Source organism: Oratosquilla oratoria, chromosome 33 (genome assembly GCF_046742065.1).
Source record: "Oratosquilla oratoria isolate Oo_2021 chromosome 33, ASM4674206v1, whole genome shotgun sequence".
NCBI lineage: Eukaryota > Metazoa > Arthropoda > Malacostraca > Stomatopoda > Squillidae > Oratosquilla > Oratosquilla oratoria.
In genome coordinates this window covers 12,516,692-12,538,381 of record NC_134809.1, presented here as the reverse complement: position 1 = coordinate 12,538,381, position 21,690 = coordinate 12,516,692, and the positions used below count along the sequence as shown (strand labels likewise).

Below are 21,690 nucleotides of genomic sequence, written 5' to 3'. Positions count from 1 at the left end.
GGTGGTCAGACTTACCTGACCCGTGATACAATGTGCGTAAGTAGGATATAGAGAGATGTTCTTAAGGTCATAAAAGAGAAGTGAGTGAAAGGTTTAGGGGTTCAAGAGGTATTGCGTGTTTAATGGAAAAAATAAAGTCTTAAGAAAATGGCTCATGACAGATCGCCTGTTCTTCGAGTGACGAATGTCATCGGTGTTTCAACTCGCCTAACCCCAATCAACTTAACCAAATCTAACCTAACGTAGCGTAATGCAACATAACTTAACCTAATTCAGATGTACCATACCTAACAGGACCTAATGTGTCCAGTTGATCTGCTTTAGGTTATGTTACGTTAGGTATTCAGTTAGGTACAAGAAACATAATTCCGATCGCAGTCTCAAGTTTGAGAATTGCCCGCCTCTCTAGGAAGCAAATGCCTTGCGCGCCACAAACATGACGAGCTTGAGAAAGCGGTGGAAAATGTAGATGCGAAGTAGGCAGAGTTGGTCACGATTCGACAAAATTGAAGTCCGATTAGCGATTACCGAAAAAAACAAAGACGACTTCGACCTGGATTAATCGCAAATCGCTTTAAAATTCTCGGCAGTCCGATTATCCGATTCGTTTGGCGGGGGGTTAGTATTCGATTATCCGATTCGAAAATGCTAACCCGATTAATCGGATAATCGGTTAATTGGACTTCCGATGGCGATTATCCGAATCGTTTGGCCGGGGTTAGTCCGATTCGATTATCCAATTCGAATATGCGAACCCGATTAATCGGATAATCGGACTTCCGAAGCTGACTTCCCACCTCTGGAAATAGGGAAATTATATTTGAAACACATAGCGATGTGGGGTGAAATATTAAAGTTTTACTACAAAACAGAGTTGTATGGTTAGTGGTGGGAACACGCACGAAGCGTTTGAATAGTTAGTACAGTTTGAACTTTCGAAATTAGATTAAAATCCAGGAAAATGCTTCGGCTTTTGTAATCTAGTTAGCTTGTTTATTTTGGGTGTTTGCTTATTTATTTATTCATTTATTTGTTCGTTTATTTCATTTTCTTTTCCTCTTTGCGTCCGACCTCGTTAGGAATGACGACGGGTATTTACGTAAGGTTGTCCTGGAATAAGGACGTCAAAGAGAATCTCCTCCCTGCCTTCCTCACTTGCATGTGGGAGAACAGCCCGAGACTTCTTTCCATCAACTTCGTCTGTGTTTCCTCTCATTCTAAACATAAGGAGAGCTGACAACCGGCCACTGATCCTCTCCGCCTTCTCCTTCGTCCGGTGACACAAAAGCGATCCCGCAACAAAACAAACCAGACATCGGTCCAATGCATTTTAATCCCAAAGGGCAGTGGTCCCCAACCTGTAGCTCGCGGGCGCCTCGGGACCCTATTATGCGCCCACAAGGGTCAACCAGAAAACTGTGAAACATCCTTAAATCATTTTAACATTTCTATATAAGTATGTATATATATATATATATATATATATATATATATATATATATATATATATATATATATATATATATATATATATACACACCTCTCTCTGGGGGAAGGCACCCTCCGCTGTGTTTATAATGACAGATGTAGCCCTCAGCCTACAAAAGGCTGGGGAACACTTCCAAAGGGTACGTGAGAGCCCGATGACCTTTCCTAGTTGTTGTAGGGCTCCGGGTTTCCAGTCAACGAACCTCGAGGCAACCATTGATTTAGATCTTCTGTTGACAATCGTGAAGGGAGAGGAGACACAGAAGGGAGAGAAATAGATGAAAATAAACAACAACAAAAACTAGAATATTTTGGAAGAAAAAAAGTCGAAAATGGGCCAAATTATGATGAGAGATATTACGGGAATGATATGTGTGTTTGGGAACTCTTGGATAAATAACTGTGAAGAAACTTTGGGTATCTAGAAGAATCGGGTAGAGTTTGAGAGAAAAAGAGAAGGAGACATTGGGAGTGAAGAAAACGTGTCCCGTATCCCCTCTAAGAAGACGGGGAGTCAAAGCGAGAGTTATAGAGAAGTCTTACTCCATTGCTTCTGACCCAGGGCAGTGGGCGAGATACAGGGATGACCCGTCATCCACGAGGAGCTAAGATGAGGGGGAGGAAAGGGTGTCTTGACTTGGCTACCTCCCTTATAAGGGGGAATATCCCTTTTGTTTGTCAAATATTCTGGATGAAGTGTGTGGGAGAATGATTGATGGAACAAATGTATTGTTTGTGAAATGTTAGGAGTTGTGGAGTGAGGGGGATGTTGACGTGAGTAATGGAGAATATATATGGAGACCCGAGATGCATGTCTGGAAAGTAAGTTCGACTCTTTTTCTCCTTTCTCCTCTTTTCTCTTTTTTATTTATATTTGTTTCTCTTTTTATTTTCATTTGTTCTCCCTGTCCTTATCCTACATTCACCAACAAGCTTCATAACAAAGAAGGGATTATGGCGTTGTGTCGCTACAAATTGGTCAGGATGCCTCGCGAGGTCCTATGCGGAATCTGTGTGGAGCCGCTTTTCATTCATTTAGCATAAAACGTACAACGACCTCTTTGTAGCTGAAGAGGAGGAAGAGGAGGAGGAATGAATTTGTTTTCTGTCATTTGGACGCACTAATTAAGTGAGGGGGTTTGTGTTTGGACCGAAACGGGTCACGAATATTCGTGTGAAGTGTCTGGAAAAGTGGTCTTCCTTCTTTCCTTCCTTTCTCTTCTTCTTGCTCCTCCTCCTCATCATCATCATTTACCCCATCCTCTTCTCCACCCTCATCCGCATCCTAAACTTTCTCTTCATCCTCATCCTCATCCGTGTCCTCTTCCTCTTCTTCCTCCTCGTATATCTCTTCCCCTCCTCCTCTTCGTCTTCTTTTTAGTCCTTCCCCAAGTCCTCGGACTCCTCCTCCTCCTCCTTCTCTTCCTCCTTTTCCTCTTCTCCTCTTCCTCCCTTTCCTCCTCCTCCTTCTCTTCCTCCTCCTCCTGCTCCTCCTCTAAGTCCTCCCTCTTCGAGTACTCCTCCTCCTCCTCCTCAATCCTCAAAGTCTTCCTTCTCCTCTTCTGGGTCCCCTTTCTCCTCCTCTTTATTCTCCTCTTCTGAGTCCCCTTTCTCCTCTTCATTCTCCTCTTCCTCCTCCTCTTCCTTCTCCTCTTCTGAGACCTCTTCCTCCTTCTCCTCTTCCTCATCCTCCGTGTCCTCTGTCTCGTTCGTGTCCTCTTCCTTCTTCTCCTACTCTACCTCCTCCTCCTCTTCCTCCTCCTCCTCATCCGAGTACTCCTCCGAATCCTTTGTGTCCTTTGTTTTCGCAGTGTCCTCTGTGTCGACCTTCGTGTCCTCTTTGTCTTCTTTCTTCATCTCCTCCTCCTCTTTGTCCATATGCTCAGAGTATTTCTTGTCCTCCCTCTCCGTGTGTCCTTTATCCTTTATAACCTCCATCCCCGTCTCCTCTTTATTCTCACCGTCTGGAAGCAGCCATGCACTTGCGAGAAGGCAGAGTGTGGTGCTCTGCCATGCAATTGACGCTATACAGTCCCGATGCCATTTTGTGGGGAGTTTTCCACAAATTTGTGTCTGAGAAATTTGCTCACATGGGATGCTTTGTGAGCAAATTATATGTTACAATGAACTTATTTCTGTATATAATGATTCTTTTTTGTGGGGAAAAAGTAATGTGGTAATCCAGATTTCCTTGTGGGAATTTTGTGGTAAAAATCTCACTCATTTGTGGAAACTGGCATAGATCACAGTGGCAACACTGCAAGTCTCTACAGCGACCCGGGAGTGACGTCACGTCGCTTTTGTTTGTCCGAAATCCCACAAAGTCGGAAGGCAACATGAAGCAATTTCGTAGACAATTTAGATAGAATTGGATAATTCAGAATATCCCTCGTTATTTTCATTTTAATTTGCTGTATTATATCTAACGTTATTTAATTTTATTTGTTAATTTTCTGGACGTGAATAGGGGTTCACGAGCAGTTCTAAACTCTTAGGTCAAAATGACAGCAGCCAGGCACCTTGTCGTTATTTCTGAATCTAGTTGACAGGTCAGGGTTGCATAAAAACCGGATCAGTAGGCGTTTGTAGGCCTCAAGGTGGGCATCAAGTGATGCACTTGAAAAATGTATACCGGAATGCACTGGTTCTATCCCACATAAGTGCCAGATGCTGCTGCCAAAAGTGACAAGTGCGTCATGGAGGGGAGGAGGGGGAGGGGGAGGGGGAGGGGAAGAAGGCGAGATATGTTTGGAACTGTCAGATCTGATAGGTAATGCATACACGCATCACTATAATCATGTAACTTCGTAGATGTAGGTTTTACATGTGTACACACGTGCACACACACACACGTGCACACACACACACACACACACGTACACACACACACACACACACACACACATGCAACGCAGAAAGAGTCGTTGACTTATGTCTTGTGTTTTTTTTCTCTCTATCTCGTGATGACGCATTTCGTGATATCGCCATTACAGTGAAACCCATATATAGTCGAGCATGCTCATCTTAATTAGACACGAGTGCGTTGTATGTTTATATATATATATATATATATATATATATATATATATATTATGGGAGAAAGCATACGCTGGACTCGACGTTCGTCAATTTATTCCGACGTTTCGAACCCTGTCCGGGGTTCGTCTTCAGGGTAATACAGTGGTAGCAATGGAAATGTACATAAATAAGGGGAATTTGGTACACTGGGACAGGTCTCCACAGTAACCGTTATAATCCAACGCAGTTAAACCAAATCAAAAACACAAATGAGAAACATATAAATAAAACTGTAAAATAACAGGTGCAATACTTCCTTGAAAACATTCACCGAGTTTACCATAGAAAAAATATGTATATATATATAAAGAAAATACAGTGAAAGTTGTAAGGATTCACCCCGCTACCGATGGGTCGCACCACTGTGCACCCCCGTGGAACAAATGTACCGCGTAGCATGTATTATCACGAATAAAAGAAATTGGAACAAGAACACAAAATCCATCACTATCATAAACATGCAAAAAAAAGGAAGAGTACACATTGAAATAAATAAGAAATGCAGTGTGAAAAAATGTCCCCCAAGATTGGGTATAAAGGCTGTACGACGTGGCATGCCACAACGATACGCGGAACAAAAGCCATGTAACACATGCCACCACCGTTAGTAAATTTCATAAATAAATGAAATTACATACATAAAAATGAAAATAAAATGGAATGATACAAAACACATCAAGAAACACACTACCGTCATGTCGAAACAAAAACAAATAAAACACACAACATAAACATATTAAGAAGTAAGCTTCCTCTCCAGCCTATCCTTTGCCCCCTTATATATATATATATGTGTGTGTGTGTGTGTGTGTGTGTGTGTGTGTGTGTGTGTGTGTGTGTGCGTGTGTGTAATATCCTTTCTGGCTGTCTCACTCTGTTTAATTTTCCTTTCCTTGTTCTATATTTTTCTTAATTTCACTTTCATTCTTTGCCTCTCTGATTCTTTCTCACCCCGCTCTCTCTCTCTTTTTTCCTTCTTTCTCTTTTCGTTCTTTTTATTTTTCTTTCTCTCGTTCTTTCATTTTTCTTTCGTTTTCTTTCTTTTTTCATTTATTTTTCCTTCGTCTCTCTCTCCATGTCTATCTGTCTTAGTGTCTCTGTCTCTCTCTCTCTCTCTCTCTCTCTCTCTCTCTCTCTCTCTCTCTCTCTCTCTCTCTCTCTGCCTCTCTCCCTGCGTCTCTGTCTCTCTCTATTTCTACCTCTATCTCTGTCTCTATCCCCACCCTCTATCCTTCTCTCTCTCTCTCTCTCTCTCTCTCTCTCTCTCTCTCTCTCTCTCTCTCTCTCTCTCTCTCTCTCTCTCTCTCTCTCTCTCTCCTTCCTTTCTGTCCCTCCCCCCCCCCCCTCTCTCTCTCTCTCTCTCTCTCTCTCTCTCTCTCTCTCTCTCTCTCTCTCTCTCTCTCTCTCTCTCTCTCTCTCTCTCTCTCTCTCTCTCTCTCTCTCTCGTTCTCTCTTTCTCACTCCGTCGGCTACACAAGGAAATCTTGTCGTTAGACCTCTTCCAAACGCCAACCAATAAGTCGTATTAGAGGTCGAATCCTTCTCTTAACGCGAGAGAGCGCTCAACCTTTGTACTTCGTGGGTCACACTCGAAGTCGAAAGCGCCTGTACTTCTTCCATTGGTGAAAGGTGTAGGAGGATCTTAGGGCTTCAAGAGGAGAGCCTCAAGCCAAACCTACTTCCTTTCCAGCCCCAATGGACAAGCCCTTCATGCACGCTGGATTAACCTAGCTTGGTGAAAGCCTATATAAAGAATATAAGTACTTTCCTGCACAGCTGGGCGCGTTCCTCGGTGCGTTCCGCTTTACTTTGGCCTCGGTTAGCGATCCCAAACTATTAAAGCTTAAGAGACAGGCTCATACCGAAATAAAAGTCCGGTAGGCCACATACTATACCAAAGAAAAAATTCGTAGGTCACATCCAGAAGGTAGACCACAAACTATACCGGCAGGTATATAGCACTTTAGTAGTTTGGGAACACTATCCGCGGCCAAAGTAAAGCGTAACGCACCTAGGAACGAGGGGTTAAATAAGAGAGTAATTGGAAGATGGATTTCCAGGATTATTTCTCAGGCTTTCCAGAGGTTCTGTACAGTAAACAGTGTAATTGGAATTTATTTCATGGGTCAGGCTACTTAATCCCTCGACTAAAACACATTTTTTTTTTTTTTTTTTTTTTGAGAATTCATAGTTCCATCTACCAATTGGGGAACTCAGGCAAGATTTAACTCTGTTCTTCTTTCTCCCACAGAAACTTGCCAAAGGCCATCTACATCTCCATCACTCTGGTGACCCTGGTCTACCTGTTGGCCAACGTGGCCTTCTACACCACCCTTTCTCCCCTTGAGGTTCTTGGATCCGAGGCCGTGGCTGTGGTAAGTTTTCTTCTGTCTCTTTGTCCGTCTTGCACGTCCCGGCTTCAGATGCCAGTCTTCCGCCCCTACCATACCCTCTCCCCGTTCTTCCCACTCACGTCAGTCCAAAGTAGATTCCACGATTTTAGTCTTCTTTACCAAGCGATCCTCATCTCTATTCGTTCTATCTCCAACCTTCATTGACTTCAATTGCATCTACTCTCTCGTTCCCGCCCCTCCCATCCTCCCTCCAAATGCCCCCTCTCCTCCCTTATCGCGGCTGTATTGGAATCAAATTAACGAGTCAGTTAGGACTCCTCCCATATCTCCTCGCGTGACTTCGATGGCACGGAGCCTGAAGACGTCTGACTGGGTACAGAAATCGCGGCGCCCAATCACAGCGTGGTTTTGACACTACGTCATCAGGTTAGAGGCGGAGCCTGGTATTACGTCATCAGAAGAGGGGGAGGAGTCCTGACGGCCCAGTTCGATTCCTGTACAGTCGACTTGCCCAAATCCTCTTCACATGATTAAATCCTTCTCATAATTATATGTTAAGTGATAAATTTGACTATGCAGTATGTTAACTTAAGTAATAGTTGTTATTATTGAACAGGCAGAGTAATTTATGAATGATTATAACATTATTTGTTGATGCCGCAATCAAGGTTGATATTAGGGATTTAATTTTAATCACATTATTAATGATATTGTCTTTGATTTTGTGATTATATGCAAATAGCTTAAGGACAATTTGTTATATAAATAGATTAAGGTGATTATTGATTTTTTTCTCGTGTTACCTTCATTATCATTTTCTGTTGCTTCCCCACAATATCGCTGGTCCTGGTGACTAATATTTGTCTGTTGGTCTTGCTTGTTTATACTGCTAACTGGTCTAGCATCACTTACGTATGTTCTGGGATGAGGTGTTAAATTCCAGCTCAATAAATTACCATGATCCAAACATATAATGTATTAATACAACATAACATTGCTATTTACTTTTTTTTTTGTTAATATATTCCTCTAGTCTAACACTCTGCCACATTTTGTGTTTCATTTAGTTTTTAAAAGTATGTAGAGGTAGGTTAGACGCTTTGAGCTTGAAATGCCAGCGTGCTTCATGATACGGTTTTTTGTTGAAATATCTTGTAGATGCTCTTGCATCAGTAACTTTATTTATTTGTTTATTTGTTTATTTATCTATTTATTTATTTATTTATTTTCATTTATACTTGTCAATATAAAATTGCCTGGCTAGCCGCTTCATGCTGGGAAGCCGTTTCAGGAAAATGAAGTAGTATTTTAAATTAGAAATAGGTGTGGTGTTGGGGGGGTGGGGGTTATGTTTGGGGTGATTTTGGTAATGGTAGTAGTAGTAGAAGTAAAGTAGTAGTAGTAGTTGTTGTGGCAGTAGTAGTAGTAATAGTAACAGTGACAGGAAGACACCATTTTGCTGAGGAATGCTTGGTTATATGAAGACGCTCCTGTAGCTGTTGAATTGGTGAAACGTGCCTTATCTTCAGTACAGTGACTTATTGGTCGACCACTGAGGCGACATGACATCATTGTGTAGTGTCGTGTAATGTGAAGAGCGGCGCGTATCGGCTTATTAGCTTTGGTAGATGGTTTTATTGCCTTTGCTTCACACATACACACACACACATGTATATATATATATAAATATATATATATCTATATATATATATATATATATATATATATATATATATATATATATATATAGAATAAAAAGCCGTATATTAATATTATTCGCTTTAGATATGCCTGGGTATAGGTACCTGACATTTTCAGGTTCATCTTATCAGATGAATTTTCAGTGTCCATATTTTTTGTGATATTTTATTGTTTTTTCGTTTACTTTTGTAATAGTTAATGAATCACGCTTTTTTCAGTGCCATTTTTGTTATTCTTAAGCTTCTTTTTCCGTACATCTGTAAGGGAGATTATGTAGTCTGGTCTGTAAATATAAGTGTGATTATGATTATGGGTGTAAGCGGTTTTAGATATGCCTTTTATTTTGGGTATATTGAGAAGCAGTGGTCGTTATCTCTTTGAATTGTAATATACATATATATATATATATATATATATATATATATATATATATATATATATATATATATATATATATATATATATTAACGATTCAATATTTTTAAGACTATTTCTTTATCAAATTTGCATTGACAGTGATTTAATTTTTAAGGTTCAACAAGCCGATGTCCGCTCCCAAGTTTTACAATGGGTTACAATTGCGAAGTGTTCAGACAGTAATGCCATAAGAAGAATAGATAGATAAAGGAATGAAAAATAAATAACTAAATAAAGAAATAAATGAATGAAGAAGAAGTATTTAAGAAATAAACAAACACAAGGTCGCACACATCTGTTGCAGATCTTTCATTCGCCACTTGCGTCCCACGAAAATGTTCGTCAAATATTAAACTTATGGCAACTGTGGCAACTTGCAGCGCAGGCCCGGATGGATCAGACATCCTTGAAAGAACATCACGAAAGAAAAAATGCGAGAGGAGTTTTAATGAATACACGCTATTATCATCATTAGTCAGTCATTTTCATGTCAACTGAAAGTGAAGTATTTCGTTGATAGTAGGACAGGCCGGTTTTGTATGTTGGGAGAATTGACTTTTGGGTCAGTGTAGTGAATATGAATTGCCTGATATTCAGCCAGAAGTGGGAGGGAGGGAGGGAGGAAACGAACTACCTGGCTTAATTAACGTATGTAGAATGCGTTCGCCATTTTTTTGTCCACAGCAGGGTGGTTGACCAAATAGTGAGTAGTGGTTGCGTTGTTTCTGTACACCTTTATACCATCTCTCTCTTTCTCTCCACCTCTCTCCCCATCTCTCTATCTCTCCTCTACTCTGTCTGTATGTATGTCTCTGTCTCTCCTCTCTCTTTCTGTCTGTCTGTCTCTCTGTCTCCCCTCTGTCTGTCTGTCTCTCTGTCTCCCTCTTTCCCTCTCTGTCTCTCTCTCTCCCTCTCTGTCTCTCTCTCTCTTCCTCTCTCTCTTCCTCTCTGTCTCCCACTCTCTCTCTCTCTCCCTCCCTCCCTCTGTTTTCTTCTGTCTCCCTCTCTCTTCCCCCCTCCCTCTCTCTTCCCCCCCCCCTCTCTCTCTCTCTCTCTCTCTCTCTCTCTCTCTCTCTCTCTCTCTCTCTCTCCCTCTCTCTCTCTCTCTCTCTCTCTCTCTCTCTCTCTCTCTCTCTCTCTCTCTCTCTCTCTCTCTCTCTCTCTCTCTCTCTCTCTCTCTCTCTCTCTCTCTCTCTCTCTCTCTCTCTCTCTCTCTCTCATTACCGAAACTCCCTTGCAGCAAGCGAAGGATGCTTTGGAACTGAATGGAATAGTCAGCCACCACTTGGAACAAAAAAAAAGATTTGGTAGTCCTTGAAGATAATAAAATCCCCTGGCGACGAATAAAAGATAAGAGCTATCTTCGCCGCGTATTACTTCGACTTTTAACTCTTAAACAGTCAGGGGTATCTTTCACCTGAATAAAATCGCATGAAGACGTCTAAGAAAACATATTAAAGCTACCGCCGTGCGCTGGTGATGAATATAATAGATAAAGGTTAATCAAGGTCAAGAATAGTTTACAACGTCAGTGTTTAAAAGAGTGCTGATTTCGCGTTTGACGTTTTCTCCTAGAAGGCCTTTTATTTATTAATCTATTTGTTCATGTATTTATTTATTTATCTATCTATTCGTTTTTATCTATCTGTTTAGGTATTGAATCCCTTTCAATATTGTGGCACACTGAAAGCATCATAAAAATGATACAACCCTGAAGGAATGCACAGGATTTTCGTGTATGTATGACAAGCAGCAAAACTTTGTCTCTCAATGATAATGATGATCATACAAGGACACGTCTTGGTGATCAAATCCTGTAGTTCGGCGCCAAGGATTCGCGTCCCATTGAGCATCGGGTCTTGTCCGCTTGGCGACAGTGGAAAAATAAATAAATAAATAAATAAAAGGCGACAAGGTTAATAGGTGAGTTGTGTTGCCGGGGGGATGCGTGTGGTGGTCAGACTGCGGAGACGGGATGGGAGAAAACCAGTAATTAACGGTTTTTTTTTCTGATTCTTTCTGAATTAGGGACGTAGTTGTTGTTCTGTGACGTTGTGAAGGAGAAACACCGAATCTTCTTTGCAGTTGCTGAGAAGACGTTGAAGGGAAGTTCGGAAAAGTACCAAAGTGTATCAGTCGTTGGGCAAGATAGTTCCTGTTTCAATCGAATACAATCTTCCTCGTTAGTTTCAACGAGGTATTGGTTTAGAATGAAATACTAACCATACAGTACAGGCATATGAGAAGACAGGTCAGTAGGTTAGCAAGCAGACAGCCAGGTAGGCTAACAAGCAGGCTGGCTGGCAATTTGGCACATAGGCAAACAGGCTGGCATTGAATTACGTAGGCAAGCAGGCAGACAAATGGCAGGTTGATATGTAGACAAGGAAGCAGGTAGTCAGGCTCGTAAGAAGGCGGACAAACGGCAGGCTGATAGGTAGACAAGGAAGCAGATAGGCAGGCTCGTAAGAAGGCAGGCAAACGGGAGGCTGATAGGTACACAAGGAAGCAGGTAGGCAGGCTCGTAAGAAGGCAGGCAAACGGCAGGCTGATAGGTAGACAAGGAAGCAGGTAGGCAGGCTCGCAAGAAGGCAGGCAAGCAGGCAGATAAACAGGGGAGCAAGGAGGCTGGCAGACTTGTTCCTCGCCCAAGGGTGAGGTTGGGCAGAGTTGGCATAGCCCTCAGTTGCCGGGCCTGTCAAGGACGATGCTTTGTTTGTGCTTTTTTGGGGGGGCCGGGGGTGGGGGAGGGGGAAGGGGGAGTGGTTAGTTTTAGAAGAAGAGTCGAGACAGGATAAGTTGCCTGCCAGGACGGCGCGGCGTAACCACGCTGTGTCTGCATGTTGGAGGTACACTGTTAATTTCTATTTAATTATTCATTTGTTTATGTATCTATCTATTCGGTGTTTATTAATCTATCTTGTTTTCAACTTTAGATATGTGTACGGTAAAGCAAGACACCTTTGCGAAACCTAACAGGAATACGGGAGGAGGGAATTTGTTTCTGGTAATAAAATCAAATGGGTCAGTAGATCACGACCAAAGCTACTTTTGTCCCAGTTCGTGCAGCCAGACCTAGTAGCATTTGCCAACAGTCCTTGAATTCGAACCATGTACCACGAGACTGATAAAATTATTCTAAAATTATTCAAATTATTCTAAAGCACTAATAAAAGTATTAGTAATAATATTACTACAGTCGTAAATCCGCCCATTGAAAAAAGAAAACATGAAACTGAAAAAAGTATTACAAGTTGGTTACATCTGGCCGCCTTACATATGCGTCGTACTGGATTCAGTCATTTGTGCTATTTAAGCTATAATCTCCAAGTTGTTTCTCTAAAATCTAGACATATTTTATCGCCCAAGTTGATATGCGTGTCTTATGATAGTAAGTAATATTGAGCAATTAGGATAAACTGTTGGAATTGTGCCCAGCATATCGACGCGTTACTTGAAATGCAAGACCCCTTCCGTTGGACACGTGCCAACGTTATGACGTCATCAGGGAGCTGGGTTTTCATTGGCTAGTTGCGAAGGCGTGGTTCTTTTGAGGTGTATGGTTGGTTGAGACGAAATGTAAACAAGAGTCCTATTGGTCGGTTTAGAGGTGGGGTTGCTTTACTCGTTCCTGATTGGTTTGTCGTCATTTTTGGTCTGAGCATGTATGTAGATATGATCTCCAGTCATCCTTCAAACTCCCCATCCTTCCACACTTCCTCTCCTACTCAATTTTACTCTCCCCAACTCCCCTTCCCCATCTCCCACTCCTCTTCCATCTTCCCTCTCTCCCCCTCCTCCTCCCTCTTCGCCGTTTCCTTTCCTACTCCTACGCTTATCGTTCTTCCCCATCTCATCTCTTCCTCTCCTCACCTCCTCTCCCTCCCTCACTCTCTCACCCGTTCCTTCCTCGCTCCCTTCCCCCCTCTCCCCCAATTCCTCCCTTTCCATTCACCCATTCCACTCATCCTCACCTCTCTCTGTCTCCCTTCTCGTCCCTCCTTTCCCTCCCTCTCCCTCTAACTCTCCCTCTCCTTCACCCATTCCCTCTCCCTGTCCCTCCCTTTCCCCTCTGTCTCCCTGTCCTTGTCTTCCCCTTCCATCCCCCTTCTCTCACCCTACTTTCCCCTCTCTTCCCCTTTCTCCCTCTACCCCGTCTCCCTCTTTCTCCTCATCTTTCCCTCTCTCCCCATATCTGTGTTCCCACTCTCTCTCTCTCTCTCTCTCTCTCTCTCTCTCTCTCTCTCTCTCTCTCTCTCTCTCTCTCTCTCTCTCTCTCTCTCTCTCTCTCTCTCTCTCTCTCTCTCTCTCTCTCTCTCTCTCTCTCTCTCTCTCTCTCTCCCAACTTCCTATTTCCTTTCTTTTCCCCTTCCCTCTCTCCCTCCCTTCCCCTCATCCCCATTTCCCTTCCTCTTCTCTCTATCTCCTTTTTCTCCCTCTCCCCTCACCACCTTCCCCCTCATCCTCTTCTCCCCTCTCCTCTTCTCCTTTTCTCCCCATCTCCTCCTCTTCTCCCATTCTCCTTCCCCTCCTCTTCCTCTCTCTCTCTCTCTCTCTCTCTCTCTCTCTCTCTCTCTCTCTCTCTCTCTCTCTCTCTCTCTCTCTCTCTCTCTCTCTCTCTCTCTCTCTCCATCTCTCTAATGATTTTGAAGAAATCTACCCGACGGTAGATTGAACACCGCCCTCTCCCTCCTTCCCCCCTCCCCCTCCTACACCGCCTCTTTTCCTCCCCATCCTTCCCCCTCCCTCTCCCTCTCCACGTTGCTTCTTGACTACAAGATCGGAGACTTCCAAAGCCAAGGAACAAAGCTTATCGACCCGTTTTGTGGACTCTGGGTCTGTTTATATGATCTCGGGACCAGCCACACTCCTCTTTTATCTTTTATGTTTGTTACGCGTCGAAAAACAGACAAGAAAATTAACATTAACCATTTTCATAGATGCACTTGCATTAAAGGGTTGCTTGGGTGGAATGCGAAACGCAGTTGTGTGCCTCCTAGCCATCGCCACGTCTTAGTTCGTTTGTACGTGAGGATGGAGCGGCACTCAGGCTAATCTCGTTCGGTTGGATCCTTGCGGTACTTGTGGAGCGTTAAGAGGTTATCACACTGGGCTATTTTTCCTCCAACCTCCGATTCATCGGCGGTATCACCCACCTCCAGATTTTTTTTCCGACTTAAAATCACTCTCTGGCAAACTATTTTGTTTTCTCACCAGTTTATGTAGAATGTCATTTGATGTGTTGGATGAAGATCGTTTTCCTCCAGCATATCAGATTCCTCCCCGAAAGCTGCAAATCTCCTCCAACAGTCGGAGGAAAAATAGCCCAGTGTGATAACACCGGTGTGGACTGATGACGGATGGCAAGCGAACATTAAGCAACGCCTTTGTAAGCCACTGTTGTAACTCGTGACTGTCAAAGTACTCGTGCATGCACACACGCGACGGGGAATGTTAAACGATGCAAGGAAGCTTTGTCTACGGACTTTGTCGTCGATAGTGAAGCCCTAGCTACCGTCTCGCTTTAACTTCAGTCTCCAAAGAAAGTCCGAAGTCCGGGTTCTGAGCTTCTGTGGATGTAGCAGGTCCTCTCCAAAGGAGTGGAAGTATCTTTAGTGTGATGAGAGGATTGTAATCATGTTCTGGATATTTTCCGGCGAGGGATTTCTTGTGTTGGTAGTGCGTCCCGAAAGAGGACGCCAGAAGCGGTCAGTCTGATGGGAAAGAGGACTGGAAAAGACGAATTTATCGGACCTGATGACCTCGGATTTTGCCATGGACCTTTGAACTGGGCAATTTTATTTGTTTATTTTATTTATTCTTATTCTTATTCTTATTGTATTTTTCTGCTGATGAGAACTCTACAGGAGGGAAGCCATAAAATGCACATTTGATTTAGAGGTGTCTTTATTTCAAGATCTCAAAGTGAAATATAAATGAACACAGCAGTAACGATGACCGTTTCTACAATTGTCTGTTGTACTTTTTATTTCTGGGAATGCAATTTATTTCTGGGAATGCAATTTATTTCTGGGGATGCAATATCTGTTGTACTTTTTTTTTTTTTTTTTTTGGTGAGGCATTTTATTTACTTTGTCAGCCTACTCCATTTAGCTATGCTAACAGTCTGCACAGATGATTTATTCCCAAAATGTGACAGGATTTCCTTGCAGTGACGAACTGCAAGCCTTACGCTAATCACTAATATTAAATAATATTAATTTCTTCCTTGTTCATTCTAATACTGTTTTTTTGTTCGGTGATATAATTGTTCTGTGTACAGGAGAAATTAACTGTACCTTGTGCTACTACTAGACCCGTCACAACCTCCTGTCATTTAAAGTCTGTCTTCAAAAAGACAGACAGTAAAAAAAAAAAAGGGATACCTATTCTGCTCTCGTAGATTTTGAGACTACAATCATTTCAGTAACAAGAGTTCAAAAAGTGGAACAGTCTTGGGATTAGAAACGTCACTTGATTCATAAAAAAATATATAAAGTGGGAGGATGTGACTGTTGGTAAGTAAAGCAGTTTCATAGTGATGTTGATGTCGTTTTATAACATAAATTTGTGTCAGTAACTCGGGTTTGATGTCGCATCGTGCATGACTGTGTTGTCATAATGAATTGACTCATCAAAGAGACATAGACTAAACTATATTAACACGTCTATTGTGCTCGGAGATATAGTGTTTTCTATATTGCCTCTATTTTTATGCTTATTGTCTCGTTAACTTTAAACATTTGCTTCATTATCCTCACCAATCTACCATTTGGTTTAATTTTTAATTACGTAGTATTAACACTATGTACTGTATATATTTTTATTTTGTGTGTGTGTGTGTGTGTGTGTGTGTGTGTGTGTGTGTGTGTGTGTGTGTGTGTGTGTGTGTGTGTGTGTGTGTGTGTGTGTGTGTGTGTGTGTGTGTGTGTGTGTGTGTGTGTGTGTGTGTGTGTGTGTGTGTCTGTCTGCATCTGATCCGCCATGACCTTGGCTTGTAGTGATGTGATGCCTCTCATCCCAGAGCTGGGACCGAGCATAGCAAGCGAGTTCGGTACCACTACACCAGCAAGTCGGTGTGAGGAGACTGTACGCGCGTATGGACGAGTGTGCGTGCGTGCGTGTGTGTGTGTGTGTGTGTGTGTGTGTGTGTGTGTGTGTGTGTGTGTGTGTGTGTGTGTGTGTGTGTGTGTGTTTTGTGTATTGTTGTGTGCGTGTCCTTTTTTGCCGTGTGTGGATGTATGAGCGCTCACATTCGCAGGCATGAACGGACGACTGCTGGACGTGGCGAGCGAGGAGAGGGACAGGCCTGTTGAATCTTCCTAGAAAATGTAAAGAATAATGGTAGCGATGACAGTCGTAACAATTAAGCAATAATGATCAATGACAGGATAAGTTAAATGATAAAAAGTGGCCTAGGTATTAGGTGATTTTAAGAAGGATAAATAATGTGTGGCCCAGATGTCCACAAGGAAGATAAAGAAGTACATTGACAGAGGGAAGAAATTGTGTAACGTTTATGGAACTAGAGAAGTTATGTTATAAAGAACAGATGAACAGTGTAAAGAACACTGGAGATATACTGTATGAGGATAGAGGCAGAGTAAAGAACATAGAGGCGTGGCATTAGAATCTATAACATCACTGTTTTTTATATTTGATAGAGTGAATTTCTTAATTGGAGAAATAAGAAATGAAGATAAGTGTTAAACAAAATAAAGTAGTATTTTGGAAAGACGTTTGAGAAACAAAATCACGTACTCTACAGATGGTGTGGCTTTGGTGGAAGACGGTAAAAGAGATCTAAAAAAATGCTAACGGCCTTAGAAAAATAAAGCTCTATGTGGTATACAGGGAAAAAATAACTGGAAAATGCATGGATGAAGGGTACTTTAGCATTTTAATATAGATGTGTGGGATGATGGAATGAAACAAGACATAGAACGCAGACTGATTGTTGCAGGAAAGGCGGATGTAAACTGTAGGAGCAACATACAAGACCAAATTAAAATTTATTCAGGCACTTCTCAAGAATGTGTGATACAAAGAATGGTTAGAATATCGTATAGAGAAAGAGTTATGTCTGCATACAGGAAATGAACAGTAATTATTAACAGTTAGGGTATGTGAAGGGATATAAGGAAAGAGGCTGATAGAGGAAATGTTCGATTCAAAAACAGAAGAAATATAAAGAGAAGGCTGGAACAGTGAAGATGCAGAAACGAAGATGAAGAAGAAGAAGAAGAATAGAAAGGAAGGTTTAGGTTTGATTATCACAAAGGAGGGATGTTAGTAGAAGCAAAGGAACAAATGGATAATATTCTACTTCCGTTATGACTTTACTTTTGAGTTACTTTTGAGCCTGGGAAATGGCCCCATATATCTTCTTAATGGCGTTCGAGAATGAACGCAGGGTACTATCTGAAGTAGGAAGTTCTAGCGGCACTTCCTCAGCCTGAAGAGAACAGTTTTATGAAAGAACATCTTTAGACCCCAAGAAAGTATAGGAGTAAAACTTCAGTGTTCTTGTGTATCCTGGTATTCCAAGGAAGAAAATCCGGGTACAGGAAATGGATAAAGCAGCGTCTTTGTAGATCTGGTAACGAGATTTCCTACTTTTTTGCGCCAGAGGATAAACATGTGTCCTACACATGGTGGCGAAAGTGCCTGAGTTGAAAACAAACTTTGTATGAGTATAGTTAACAGTATGTATGAATATGTACCCGTGCATATATGTAAGTATGTATGCGTGAATATATATGTGTGTGTATGGGTGTGGGTGTGAATATCCTGTGTATATAATTGCATTTTAACAGTCTAGTTAGTTGTTACGGAAAGTAACGACAACTGGGAATAACTGAAGTGCTTTTAGCTTTAACCACGCTCTATGGAAGCTGAAGTGAGAAATCAAATATAATTCTTTTAATTTTATTTCTTTATAACAATTGTTATTATCCACCACCTTTCCCTCTTACCAAATGCACGTTACATTTATTTTTACCATTATTATTTTTTTTTTTTTGTTCTTCACCCAGACTTGCCCCCCACCTACCTCAATCCCCTTTTTCCCCCAACACTGCACCCACTTTCTCGGCCTAGCTTCGTCGTGGCTGACCCGCACACCACCCATAAGTCTCGTTCACACGGGGCAAGTTGAGAGGCAAGTCAAGTGTGCAAGTTACTTGACGTGTGTAAACATCAATTTTCTTTGTCAAGCAAATGTTTACACGCGGCAAGTAACTTGCACACTTGACTTGCTCTCAACTTGCCTCGTTTACACGGGGCAAGTTGAGAGGCAAGTCAAGTATGCAAATTACTTGACGTATGTAAAAATAATTTTTCTTTGTCAAGCAGATGTTTACACACGGCAAGTAACTTGTAGTAAGTAACTTGCACACTTGACTTGCTCTCAAATTGCCTCGTTTACACGGGGCAAGTTGCGAGGCAAGTCAAACGTGCAAGTTACTTGACGTGTGTAAACATAAATTTTCTTGGTCAAGCATGTGTTTACACACGGCAAGTAACTTGTAGCAAGTAACTTGCACACTTGACTTGCTCTCAACTTGCCCCGTTGTAAACGAGACTATACTGCAGCTTTGTCAAAACCCTCAGCACAGATGCCATTTGCACCATGGATAATGTACCCGAGTATTCTCCCCCGTTTACCACGCTCACTCTCTTCCACACTTTTTTTTTTTAACTTGTATATTGGTAGACTTGCCACGCACTTTTTTTACCCTAAGCCACATGATGCACATCTCCTATAGAAATGCACATGCACTTCCCACGCTCATCCCGCACACGCTCTGCATACGGCTCATTGCCGTACAACTGTTGGCTGAACAGAACTTTGAAGCCTTACTAACATTCTCTGTATATACCAATTCAACCACGATCTCCAAGGGCTTCCACTCCTCTCACGGTCTCTTTCGATCTTTACAACTTAATCCTACCATCCTGTGCTCCACTTACCTGCACCCCGAATCGACCTACGCGAAGTCATAACTTCAGGTAACTTCAGTTCAGATTCGGAACTTTGCCTGACCTCCCTTCCCCCCACCCACCCACCGCCTCGGTGATACATAACTTCTTGTTAACATGTACGAACGCGCCCTAGATTCGGTGTCGTTTTTCACTTAAGTGAACACGTTTAAGTGCCAACAGCAAACTGACGGTTTGAAGTCCCCTTTTTCAAACGCACGCACACGCGTACTCACGCACACGCGTACTCACGCACACGCGTACTCACGCACACGCGTACTCACGCACACGCGTACTCACGCACACGCGTACTCACGCACGCAAAAATGTACACATGTACGTGCAAACGTACGTACACATGCACGCTGAAGTGTACACATGTACGCCCAAACGTACGTACACATGCGCACTTTAATGTGCACATGCACGCTCTAACGTACACATGTATGCCCACGATCAGGCACACTTGCCCAAATGCACTCGTGTACACACACAAACTCACTCATACACAAATATACAGACACATACACACAGACATACACAATTGCACTCACAAAATTGCACACCTACACACATTTACACACACAGTTACACACGCATATACGCACACAATTACACACACATACACATACACATGCACGCACACAATTATGCACATAATTACAATTACACACACACACACACACACACACACACACACACACACACACACACACACACACACACACACACACACTCCCTAATTTGCTTTAGTTTCTTCCCTCCTTAAACGCATTGTGTCGTATTCCACTGTTTTCCCTTTAATACAGTAATTTACTCCACCTTACTAGGAAAGTATTCCACGTAAGTCGCTAACCACGTCCTTTTATTAGACATTTTTCCTTTTGTTTTATGGTACGTAACCAATAACCCATGTAATATGTTAATCAAACGTTTCTCTCTCTATATATATTTTTATGTATTACATGGGTTACAAACTAGGAAAGAATACAGAACTATTTTTGTCCTTTTCCTTTACCCAAAAATTGCTACCTTAGCCCACCAAGACGGGCTGTCCTATATTCCATTTCCTCATATTCCTAGCTTCTTGTGTATTAATACTCATTCTTCTCTCCCCTTTCCTTCCTTTCTTCCTTTCTTCGACAAATCCCAGACACGTTAAATCATGAACGCCTTCCCACCGTTTTGTGTTCACAGACTTTTGCAGAACGACTTTATGGACCTATGGCTTGGATCATTCCCATCTTCGTGGCGTGTTCCACCTTCGGAGCTGTGAACGGTGTTCTTCTGACATCATCCAGGTAGCCCCGATTGATGGTACTTGTGTTCCTGTCGGCTGGTCTCGTCGGCAAGAGTGATAGTCTGCTTGGCTAGCCAACCTCGGAAAAGCTAGCCAAGGACAGAAGCACTTGGCTGGAGTTTAGCGAAAACAGTCCTTCTCTGCTTTTTTGTTTCTTGGCGCGAAACGAATGATAATGGGGATTGGGACCTTCTTGGCGATTACTTTCACTTTATTATTAGCACCTTCCCGCGTAAAGAATTTGATTTGTTCCCTTTTATTTTTTTCGGACAGTTGCTTTTAGTGAAGTGCACATATGCCTTTTAACACGCACTTTTTTTTTTCTTCGTTTTTTCTGCGGAAACCCGTTTTCTTTGACTAGCCATGAGACAGCCGTCCACTAGCACACTCCTGCACTTATTGAGGACAGATTTGAATGAGTGTCGTGCATGCTGTTTGTTGTGTATTGATTTGCATTAAGGAACCGTTTAGAAATTAAATTCTTTGTTATGTGTCTTGTGGATGCGTGTGGAGTGGGCGACTGTCTCTGTTCAGCCACATGGAGATCTGTAGATGGAGGAGGAGGAGGAAGAATAGGGTAAGTACTCTCGCATTTGTTTCGAGTATTAGGCAAAACTGCCACTTTTCGTCCCAAGTGTTTTCTCTTGCAGCTACAAGGAGTCCACCAACAACGGCGATGTCGTAACTGCAAACCTCTTTGGGGGACGGTGCCTTAAAGACGACTTCCATTTAACCCCCAAAAGAAATAACCCATTCCCCACTACACCTTATATGATGTATTCGCTTAACCCTAATCCAACAGCCTTTAGAAGGACCTACTGTCGAGTGAAGTCACGTAAGAATAAGCCTTCCTGTATCTGTAACTTTAATAAGCCATCTCGCTCCCTCCATCCTTGTTAAATGTCAAACAACCGCGGCTTAGATTCAAGTGTTCCCCCAAATCCTAGAGATCTCAGAGGTTGTTGAGTGCTGTGGTCCATTCCAGAGCTTCGCAGACCGGGTATATGGACCCGCAGCATTCCTCATCCCGATATTCGTGGCCCTCTCGACCTTTGGCACTGTCAATGGCATTCTCTTCACGTCAGCGAGGTAAAGCAGAAGAAGATGAAGAAACTCTACCTCCTTCTTCTACTCCTGAGGGAAACAGGAGGAGGAAATTCCCTCCGTGTGTCTGTTGGACCGTAATCCTTTTTTTAAAAGTGCTCAATTCAAAACAGTCTGCTCCATCACTGGTCAAACTCTTCAGACCACACATCACGGCTTCAGAGCGTGTGCGCGTGTGTGTATGCGTGTTTGTGTCTTCGTGTTCGTGAGCACGTGAAAGAGAGTGAGTGAGTGAGTGTGCATGTGCGACTTTCCACAAGAATTATT

General features: G+C 42.4%; 1 protein-coding gene across 5 annotated transcripts in view; it reads left to right on the top strand.

Annotated features, from left to right (window-relative positions):
• Nucleotides 1-21,690, top strand: part of LOC143017758 (large neutral amino acids transporter small subunit 1) — a 312,423-nt gene that overhangs the window by 252,285 nt on the left and 38,448 nt on the right. For 4 of the 5 annotated variants that reach the window (XR_012965694.1, XM_076172616.1, XM_076172619.1 and 1 more), the window contains exons 5-6: nucleotides 6,818-6,941; nucleotides 20,217-20,320. Coding sequence is in view for 4 of the 5 variants with exons in the window: in XM_076172616.1 (XP_076028731.1) it covers nucleotides 6,818-6,941; nucleotides 20,217-20,320 (228 nt within the window). In the remaining variant the exon portion in view is untranslated. Of the gene's footprint in view, nucleotides 1-6,817; nucleotides 6,942-20,216; nucleotides 20,321-21,304; nucleotides 21,409-21,690 lie in introns of all 5 variants that reach the window. The other variant, XM_076172617.1, reaches the window with a different exon arrangement.